The sequence below is a fragment of the Helianthus annuus genome, chromosome 17 (assembly GCF_002127325.2).
Source record: "Helianthus annuus cultivar XRQ/B chromosome 17, HanXRQr2.0-SUNRISE, whole genome shotgun sequence".
Taxonomy (NCBI): domain Eukaryota; kingdom Viridiplantae; phylum Streptophyta; class Magnoliopsida; order Asterales; family Asteraceae; genus Helianthus; species Helianthus annuus.
The window spans coordinates 35648337-35658676 of record NC_035449.2 but is presented as its reverse complement, the minus strand read 5'-3'; the positions used below and the strand labels follow the sequence as shown (position 1 = coordinate 35658676).

The 10340-nt window shown below is 35.4% G+C and overlaps 2 protein-coding genes across 3 annotated transcripts; one reads left to right on the top strand and one right to left on the bottom strand.

Annotated features, from left to right (window-relative positions):
- Positions 1-5441: 5441 nt before the first annotated feature.
- LOC110922087 lies at positions 5442-8481 on the top strand. 2 transcript variants are annotated; one of them, XM_022166414.2, is made up of 5 exons: positions 5442-5801; positions 5897-5980; positions 7427-7492; positions 7588-7928; positions 8004-8481. In XM_022166414.2, exons 1-5 carry the CDS (start codon positions 5750-5752, stop codon positions 8331-8333), a joined length of 873 nt encoding a protein of 290 aa, XP_022022106.1. In that variant the 5' UTR covers positions 5442-5749; the 3' UTR covers positions 8334-8481. The 2 variants fall into 2 exon arrangements, with proteins under 2 accessions (XP_022022106.1, XP_022022107.1); XM_022166415.2 differs by lacking the exon at positions 7427-7492.
- A 235-nt stretch (positions 8482-8716) lies between these two features.
- On the bottom strand, positions 8717-9307 carry LOC110923418. Its single transcript, XM_022167517.2, has 2 exons — positions 9128-9307; positions 8717-9066 (listed from the first exon to the last, which is right to left on the bottom strand). Exons 1-2 carry the CDS (start codon positions 9218-9220, stop codon positions 8827-8829), a joined length of 333 nt encoding a protein of 110 aa, XP_022023209.1. The 5' UTR covers positions 9221-9307; the 3' UTR covers positions 8717-8826.
- Between the last annotated feature and the right edge of the window lie 1033 nt (positions 9308-10340).

Genomic DNA, 10340 nt, shown 5'->3' with positions numbered 1-10340 from the left:
CCCCAACCGATGGCGGAAACATCGGGGCGCGGCACTGAGCGAAACAGATTGTCAAGAGAAATTCCATAACAACTAAATTACCGGATAGTTACTATTATGTCCCATACCATAATCTACCAAGCAATCAAATTATTACAGGCATTGTTATCCTCAAAACAAAACATATTCCGACAACTCGGATTTAAATAAATTGTCTTTGTTTCTAGACTCCATCCTACTTGATTCCACAAAAGCAGATAAAGCACAGCATCCTAACCACCTGTCACATACGTTAAAATAAAGGTCAATACACATAGTGTAAAGGTGAGCATACAAGTTTGATATAGTAATAATAGAGTTCGAAATCGTTTACGCATAACCAGCATGTAACATGTATAAAGTGAAGGCAAGTAGGTTATCGACAGAGAAATATGCACAAACGTGACTGTGAGTTGTAGAATGCGCAACACATATCCCCATTGGGACACGTGAAGTAAAGCCCTTAACAACCCCTGTCCACGACAAGTGTTGAGTCCAAACTATAGTACTATCGTTGCTAAGGTGTCAGGCAACAATCACTGTGTTAACATAACATACAAGCATTCATCGAATAACACGTAGCATGCAATAACGGTTAGCGTATAAATAGTGTTTGCGTTGTGTGTTTGATGTGATTTGAATATAGGTAACGTATGTAACACCCAAAAGTGCGTAAAGCAAAAAAGGGATCGAGTATACTCACAGATTGTGTTTAACAAGTAAACACTCTCTTGGATTGAAGGGAGCGCTGAGAGAGATTAGCCTGAATAGTTAACGATAGCATAAACGATAAGCGGCGCGTAAAACGGTGTAAAGGTGGTAAGTGTCGGATGGTAATCCGATCGGATGGCAATCCGATCGGATGGCCATTCGAACGGATTGACATCTTGTCTGGTAAGGATGTGTTTATGTATGATTGCTTTGAAGTTTTCGTTGTAGCATTTTAAAAACAGAGAAGTATATTTCTACCCTTCAGGCCAATCGATCGAACGGCAGTTCGATCGGGTAGCGATCCGATTGGTAGGACACTTAGTGAGAACAAGTTCACAGCATGATTGTCACTCGATCGGATGGCAATCCGATCGGGTGGAAGTCCGTTAGTTATTGATGATCTTTGAAATTTTGAAAATGGCTAAGTATCGAAGTTCCAAATATCACATGGTCGGATGGTCGTTCGATCGGATGGCTATCCGATCGGATGGCAATCCGTTCGACATTCAGTCCCTCAAGTTGAACGAGAAAAGTTTAAGTGTGGAACCAAGTGTAAGCCGATCGGATGGCTGTGCGATCGGATGGCAATCCGATCGGACGGCAATCCGTCCCAACGACCTGATCGTCTTTGACACTTGATTGTTTTGAAGGTTTTGCAGTTTTGATCGGGACGGTGTGATAACGTGCTAAACAACAGAAACCCCATCATGGCCTAAGTGACCCGATCGAACAGGAATCACCCTAGTCCGGTCAGTTCACGGTTCGAAACGGTTGTTTATGTTTAACTCGAGATCGGTTGTCTTGTGGATAGAATTCAGATCTTGAACCAATACATCATTAAGAAAGAGTAGAAGATCAGAACAAGCTCCGATTCTATCGGTTTTGAGTACATTGAGTGTAAAAGAGTTGAAAGAAAGTTAGAAAACCATCTTTCAATCCTTTTAACCATGAATTTGTGTAGATCTATGCGAAATCGTTGTTTAATCATGTGGAAATCCTTCAGATCTGGGTTGTTCTTGGTGGAATGAGGCCAACACTTGAAGTTCATAAGAACTCTATGATGGCATCATCCTAGAACACCTCAAATCCATTGATTTCAGGGTTAAAAGTTAAGATTCAAAGGTGAAAAAGACGAAGGAGTGTGTGTAGATCATAGAAGTACAAGATTTAGGTTAAAAACTTACAAGAATTGTGAGAAATCGAGGGAAAGAAGGGCTGAAGCGAGCTGGTCGAGTGGAGGAGCTGTCACATCAAGTGATGTGACAAGTGAGGTATTTATAGGTTGCCAAAAAGGGAAAGGGCACATGGATCGGATAGGTCACCGATCGGATGGCCACTCGATCGGTCGGCCACTCGATCCAGGTGTCTGGCGTGTTGAGTTTCGTCGTTTCGATTTGCGTGTTGAGCGTTGCGATGCGTTTCGAGCGAGCGATGCGATAGATTAACAGTAAACACATAAACACTATATCTAACATTCAATCATCATAATTAACTGGCGTTTAGCGTTTGCGATTCGATTGCGATAGAGTTGCGATTGCGTTTTGATTAATCACCATAAAACAAAAGTAAACACGTACAAGTAACACATAAATAGCACACACACGTAATACAATATCCAGAACGCATAATTCGAGTTGCGAATGCGATTGCGATGCGATAAGCGATAAGGCGATAAAACAAGCGATAAACCTCGATTATTAATAGATACTCCACATAATACAACTAAAGCAATTAAAATAAAGATTCGATTGCAAGTCAAAGAAGTCAAAACAGTAGTTGAGCAAGGAGTGACAGATCGCAATTAGCAATCTTTTCTCCCTTTGACTTCAATCTTTACTTTGACTTTGACTTTCAAAACACGGGGTGTTACATCATAGACTTTCCATCTCCCAAGTTTGGCGTTTTTAATGGCTTTAAGTAGTTTTTGGTGTTTTTTTTTTCATTTTTAGCTTTTAATAATACTTCTGCAAATTACTTTTATTATAGTTTGGGAGTTTTTGGCGTTTTACTGCATTTATGGCGTTTCACAAGCATTATGACTGTTTGGCGTTTTATTAATATAATGTATTTTTTTATTCTAAGTTGAAAAATACATAACAAACAACAGAAAAAGAGAATTAAAAAAATAAAAGTAGAAACAATTCATCTTTCAAATCTGCACTGTTATCAGTCTCTTTCTTCTTTGAAACATGTTCACCAGCGGTTTGGCTTTGTCATGCTCGTGTTTTTGTGGCCGTTTGGAAAGACAAAATGACATAAGTTTTTTCTTTGAATATGTATCTTCAAACAACTCATCAGTGTCATTCGTCTTTTCATGGCATTATAATATTCATCAATAACAAAACACAAAAAAATGACATAAGTCTGACCCAAGTATCTTTTTGTTTATGATTTGTCCATCTCATTCAACAAAATGTTATTTGAGTCACAGCAAACGAGATTTGCCATTTTTGGCGTTTTATTGAGGAAATAGTGTATCTGAAAGAAACGTCGATTTTTTGGAATCTTTGATGTTTGAGTGTTTTGGCGTTTTCTAAGATGATTGGTATATAGTAAAATATGGCCTTTTTTGAGTAGGTATGTTTGATGTTTTGAGGATTTTGGCGTTTGTAAGATGAATGGTACATAGTAGAAAATATGGCGTTTCAGGTTCTGAGGGGTGTGTTTTTATGTCTGGGATGTTTTTGTTTATATAGGGATGTGTTTTGGTCCGTAATGGCGTTTTATTAATTAGTTTGGCGTTTTGGTATAGAAGTGTAAAGACCTTTTTTTACCCTTAATGAAGCACGTCCATTTAATAGAATTCGTGTTATTTACGAAAAATGCCACTGCGCCAATCTAGTCCATAGATTGTTTTGATCGGACGATCCATAAGCGTTCTCACCGTTCTCACACTTTCCACCATTTTCTCTAAATCCTGACCCTGTATATATATAGGATAGTGTAAAAAGGGCCTAAAGTGTGAGAAGTGTGAGAAGTGTATTATAACACTATATATAATACTATATAACACCATATAAACACCGTATAACAATATGTAACACCATATAATACCATATAACACTATGTAACACTATATAACATTATATAACAAATATAACACTATACATCTATCATAGACATGCTATCAGACAACCTATAGTGTTATATCTGTTATATAATGATATATATATTGTTACATAGTGTTATATGGTATTATATGGTGTTACATATTATTATACGGTGTTTATATGGTGTTATATAGTATTATATATAGTGTTATAATACACTTCTCACACTTTGAGCACTTTTTACAGGATCCTCTACCTATATATATATATATATATATATATATATAGGGTTGGGCTATATAGAAAACCATTTATATATAAAAAACCCTAGAAAACCCAAGCTCCCGACATTTTTTTTTTTTTTGAAAAAAATAACACATGTAATATACATGTTTTTAAGACTTTTGGGCCAAAAAAATCAAAAAAGCGCCGAAGGGATAATTTAAAAAAAAAAGTTTCAGCAAATTTCAGCAAATTTATGTCTTTTTTGCCTAACACATGTTAGGCACTGAAATTTGTTTATTTTTTTTAAAAAAATCCCTTCGACGCTTTTTTGTTTTTTTGGCCCAAAACACTCTAAAACATGTATATTACATGTGTAATTTTTTTCAAAAAAAAATGTCGGGAGGTTGGGTAAAAATGGGTTCCCATTTGGGTTTCCAGAGTTTTCTAAGAATTTTAGGGTTTTTTTGTCTAGCATTACCCTATATATATAGGGTTAGGCTATATAGAAAACCCTATATATATAAAAAACCCTAGAAAACCCAAGCTCCTGACATTTTTTTTTGAAAAAAATAACACATGTAATATACATGTTTTTAAGACTTTTGGGCCAAAAAATCAAAAAAAGCGCCGAAGGGATAATTTAAAAAAAAAAGTTTCAGCAAATTTCAGAATGCACTGAAATTTGTTTATTTTTTTTAAAAAAATCCCTTCGGCGCTTTTTTGTTTTTTTTTGGCCCAAAACACTCTAAAACATGTATATTACATGTGTAATTTTTTCAAAAAAAAAAAAAATGTCGGGAGGTTGGGTAAAAATGGGTTCCCATTTGGGTTTCCAGAGTTTTCTAAGAATTTTAGGGTTTTTTGTCTAGCATTACCCTATATATATATATATATATATATATAGGGTTGGGCTATATAGAAAACCCTATATATATAAAAAAACCCTAGAAAACCCAAGCTCCCGACATTTTTTTTTTGAAAAAAATAACACATGTAATATACATGTTTTTAAGACTTTTGGGCCAAAAAAAATCAAAAAAGCGCCGAAGGGATAATTAAAAAAAAAAAAAAAGGTTTCAGCAAATTTATGTCTTTTTTGCCTAACACATGTTAGGCACTGAAATTTGTTTATTTTTTTAAAAAAAATCCCTTCGACAAATATATTTTTTTAAATATATATATGGTGGGGTTCTAGAGTGAACACTGGTGTATTTGTGAACTAAGTGAACAAATCCTGACCATTGATTTACATCATCAAATCGTAAAATACATTAGTGTATTTTCATCATCGAATCTTGGCCATTGATTTACAGTAGTGTATACACTTGTGTATTGATAATCAAGGGCTAGGATTAGTTCACTAGTGTTCACAATCAAGGGGGTTGTTTACTAATGAACCTAACCCTATATATATATATATATATATATATAGAGTTAATTACACAGTTAGTCCCTGTGGTTTACACTAAATAACAATCTAAGGTACTAAGAGTTTAAAATCACGTTTTAGGGTACTAACTTTTAATTTTTTAACAAAGTAAGGTATTAACGTTAAGTTGCTGTTAAATGCTAACCCTGACACCCTCACGTGCCATAAACGTGAGGGTAAATATGTCATTTAAATGAAGGTCTCCTGCTTTAATTAAACTCTGTTTCATTCAACATCAGTCTATTCATCTTCACCCCATATACTCTGTAAACCCAAATCGAGTAAACCCTGATTTCTAGGGTTTTAGCGTTGAGCGATGGATCTTTTGAGACAAGAAGATGAACCATTTGACTACGTTGGCAAATACGGTAAGTCGCCTACTCAATAATGCTTTATTGGATGCTAAAGGCAATGGATTTTGCATAATTTTCTTGTTCTAAAAGATGATCAATGTTGATTTCAGGTACACAAACAGGATTATTTTCTCTGAAGATACACTACAATGGGCAATTTGGAATCAAAAATCAAAATCTTTGCTACATAACTGGTAAGGTAATCTATGTTGATTTCATGGATACGGACATGTTTTGTATCCATGATGTCAACGATGCTATGAGGTTGTTAGGGTTTTCAGAAGATAAAGTTCATCATTTTTATTTTGTGGTTCCTGGTAGTGAGATACATAGTGGTCTTATGTCTTTAAGCACTGATGATGATGTACGAGTCATGAGTGAATATGTGCTACAAGGTTCCAAAGTTATAAGTCTTTATGTAGAGCATGGTTTAGGCATTGCAACTGAAGATGTGACAGTCAATAATGGTAAAGTAGATGACCCTAAGAATGCACAAGTAGATGAAGATGTGACAGTCAATGCTGGTAATGTAGATGACCCTAAGAATGCACAAGTAGATGAAGATGTGACAGTCAATGCTGGTAATGTAGATGAACCAAAGAATGCACAAGTAGATGAAGAGGTAACAGTGAATGTAGACTTTGATATCAATGATGTTGAAAATAGGACTGAGAAGTTTAGTAATGAAGATGTTGAGAATATCCTAAGACAGACTGTTGTTGATGCTTCTTTTAATGAGCTGTTTAGTGATCACAACACACTTGGTGATGTTTTAAAACCTTATGTAAGGCCAGCTGAACAGAAGGAAAAGGGTAATGAGAATGAAAAGGCTAAACAGAGTGAAAGGGTTGAACATGATAATGAGGATAGTGGTGATGAGGACATTGTCGATGAGGAAAATGAGGTGTTTGAGGTAGAAGTTGATATGAGTCAGTTTAATGACAAGTTCCAGGCTAAGCATCAGATGAACAATGAAAAAGAAACTGATAATGCTACTGAAACAAGTGTGGATGATACTGAACATGATCCCTTAGAAGAAGAATATCTTAGCAATGATTCCCTTGGCACATCTGAATCTGAAGGAGAACTTACCATTGAAAAGCATAGGAAAAAAGCATTTAGGAGGATTAGGAAACAACAAGAAGCTAGTAAGGAAAAATGTGCATTTTATGTAGGTCATACAAGGATCTACCCACTGGCATATGCTATAGCTGAGGCAGAGTCAAAAGATTCCTGGACATGGTTCTTGGATCTTTTAAGGGATGATCTTGAATTACCTGTGAATGCCAATTTCACTTTCATCTCAGATAGGCAGAAAGGAATCATCCCAGCCATTGCTGCTGTCTTCCCTAGTGCAGAACACAGATATTGTGTTAGACACATTCATCAGAATTTCAGGTTACAATGGAGGGGAAAGGCATACAAGGACATGTTGTGGGCCATAGCTACAGCCAATACAGTTCAGCAGTTCCAAGACAAAATGGAGGAAATGAGATTGATGAACCCTGATGCTCATCACTATCTAAGCCAAATTCCAGCAGTTCATTGGACAAGAAGTCACTTTTCAGGTATAATATTTATTGTAATTCAATTGTTTAATCACTATTGTTGGTTTGTATAACAATTTGTGTTGTTAACAGGTAGGGCTAAGACTGAGGTGTTGTTAAACAATTTGTGTGAGGTGTTTAATGCAAGATTGGTGGATGGTATGTATGATTACTTAACTGAATTTATGTTATTATATTTATATTATTATATGTGTTTAATCAATTCATGTGATTATATTTGATTATGTTAACAGGCAGGGATAAGCCCATTATCAGTGCTCTTGAATATGTTAGAGAGTATTGCATGAAAAGGATTGTCAATGTGCTGAAGGTTATTGCTAAGACTGATGGTGTGTTGACTCCAAAAGCTGCTGAGCATTTTGAGCTTGTCAAAAAACATGCAGCCAATTTAATTGTCCAGTGGAATGGTGGTCCTAAGTATCAAGTTAGTTGTTATTTGGGTGAAAGATATGGAGAGCAGTTTGTTGTGGATGTCATTGAGAGGACCTGCACATGCAGGAAATGGGAAATAAGGGGCATGCCTTGTACACATGCTGTTGCCACCAACTGGGATATGGCTGCAAATGGTTTGAAGGTAATTTCATTACTGCAACTGAAGTGGCTGCAAATGGTTTAAAGTTAATTAATGTATTTTTTTTTGTTTGCACAGGTTGACATACCAGAGAGATGGGTGGATGAGTGCTACTGGTTGTCTACATGGAAGAAGGTATACTCTTACAAAATAGGGCCAATCAATGGAAGAAGCATGTGGCCTAGGGCACACTGTAGTACAAAACTCCTTGAACCAATGTACCACAAACCTGTTGGCAGACCCAGGAAGATGAGAAGAAAGGATGAAATGGAGAAGGAAGATAGCATGGTTAAAGATGGCAAGTTGAGTAGGAAATGGAAGACAGTGACATGTGGAAGCTGTGGAGGAAAAGGTCACAATAAAAGAAGGTGCACCGGACAAGGCTCAACTGCTGCTCAATCTAGTTAAATAGGATGTTTGGTTATGCTTTTTGATGCTTTTTTATGTTATTAGGCTGCTAAAACTTCTGGTTATCCTTTTTTATGTTATTAGGATGTTTGGGATATGTTATCAAACAGTTTGGGATATGGTTTTTGTAAAACTGTTGTTACCAGTTTGGGATATGTTCAGTTTTATCTTATGTTCAGTTTTATCTTATGTTCAGTTTTATCTTATGTTCAGTTTTGTAAGACTTTGGTTTTATCAGTTTGGTCAATTTGCCTTGTCAGGTTTACTTGTCAGGTTTACTTGTCAGGTTTTAAAGACATATTATGGTCAATTTGCCTTGTCAGGTTTTAAAGCCATATTATGGTCAACACAAACAAAACACAACTTCATTATAAACAACTTCATTATAAACAAAACACACTTTATTACAAACAAAACACACTTTATTACAAACAAAACACAGCCTTCACATTTCATTACTGGACTAACATTATGAATCATTACTGGAATAACATTATGAAGGCTTCAAGAGAAGACTGATCAAAACAACTACAAGGATTAACACTAAAAGGCCAACAAGTATACACCAACTCATCACTAATGCAGCATCCTTTCTTCTAATTTCATGCTTCAATTCTTCAAATCTGACTTCAATGCTCGAACTGTGATTTGGGGCTTTATGAAACCCTAACTCTGGGGATGGAGGAGAGTTCACAGGAGGATCAATCCACACAAAGAACTTACATTTTGATCTCTGAAAATAAAAAATTTCAGTAAACACACGAATTAGGTGATAAGGGGATTCAAATACTTACCATTTGTGGGCATGTATAAAATCTCCGTTCAGGGTTTTTGGAGGTCTTCGATGTCTTCATCAATGCTGCTCTACCACACTTGCACATCACCATGACGGCTGTTAGGGTTTAGTATGTATCTTCGATGTCTCTGTTCACAGATGAGGAAAGGGGGAAGAGCATGTTAGATTTAGGGTTATAAATTGGGAGGGAAAGCAGTTCATTAGGATTAAATGACATTTTTACCCTCACGTTTATTGCACGTGAGGGTGTCAGGGTTAGCATTTAACAGCCAACTAACCTTAGGACCTTACTTTGTTAAAAAATTAAAAGTTAATACCCTAAAACGTGATTTTAAACTCTTAGTACCTTAGATTGTTATTTAGTGTAAACCACAGGGACTAACTGTGTAATTAACTCTATATATATATTTATATTTATATTTATATTTATATTTATATATACATATATATATATATGGGGGAAGGTTCATTTGAAAAGAAATCTAATGTGAGAAGAAAAATAAGAAAGTGCATATTAGTAAAATACTATTTCATTTATAACTGATATCATTAATTTTTCTCTCTTTAATTAATTAGTCAATTAATAATTAATTATCCTACATATAATGTACTAAACCTACACATATCAAAATTTTCCTACATATACCCTACACAATATAGAATTTTATCCTACACACCTCGAAATATCCTACACAACTCTTAATTTATCCTACACAACTAGTAATTTATTCTACACTTTAAATTAAGTTATTTTTTTTATTTGGAAAAAGTATATATTTTGAAAATGAGTTACAAATTTAATTTAGTTAGTTATTAAAGGGGAAGAATATAAATTAATGATTTATGTAAATTTACCAATATACCCTTATATTAAAATGAAATGCAAATATTAAATGAAGTAAAATGAGGGTTTTAGTTTTTTGGGGGGTGGGGGAGGGGGGTTTAGGTTTTTGGGGGGTGGAGGAGGGGGGTTTAGGTTTTTTTTTTTGGGGGGAGGGGGGGGGGGTGGGGGGGGTTAGGTTTTTTTTACGTTTTTTGAGGGTTTTAGTTTTTAGCATTTAGCTTGGGGGGGGGGGTTAGGTTTTTTTTTTTTTTTTTTTTTGGGGGGGGGTGGGGGTTAGGTTTTTTTTAGGTTTTTTTAGCTATTTTAGGTTGTGTTCATATTGGTTCTCGCGGTTCTCGCAATAAGGTGGTTCTCGCATGAACCTTAC

Coding starts and splice junctions, on each gene's coding strand:
- LOC110923418 (XM_022167517.2), bottom strand. CDS start 9,220: ATGGTGATGTGCAAGTGTGGTAGAGCAGCATTGATGAAGACATCGAAG. Junction 9,067..9,127: donor TTTATACATGCCCACAAATG/GTAAGTATTTGA, acceptor TTTTATTTTCAG/AGATCAAAATGTAAGTTCTT.
- LOC110922087 (XM_022166414.2), top strand. CDS start 5,750: ATGGATCTTTTGAGACAAGAAGATGAACCATTTGACTACGTTGGCAAA. Junction 5,981..7,426: donor AAATCTTTGCTACATAACTG/GTAAGGTAATCT, acceptor TGTTGTTAACAG/GTAGGGCTAAGACTGAGGTG. Junction 7,929..8,003: donor TGGCTGCAAATGGTTTGAAG/GTAATTTCATTA, acceptor TTGTTTGCACAG/GTTGACATACCAGAGAGATG.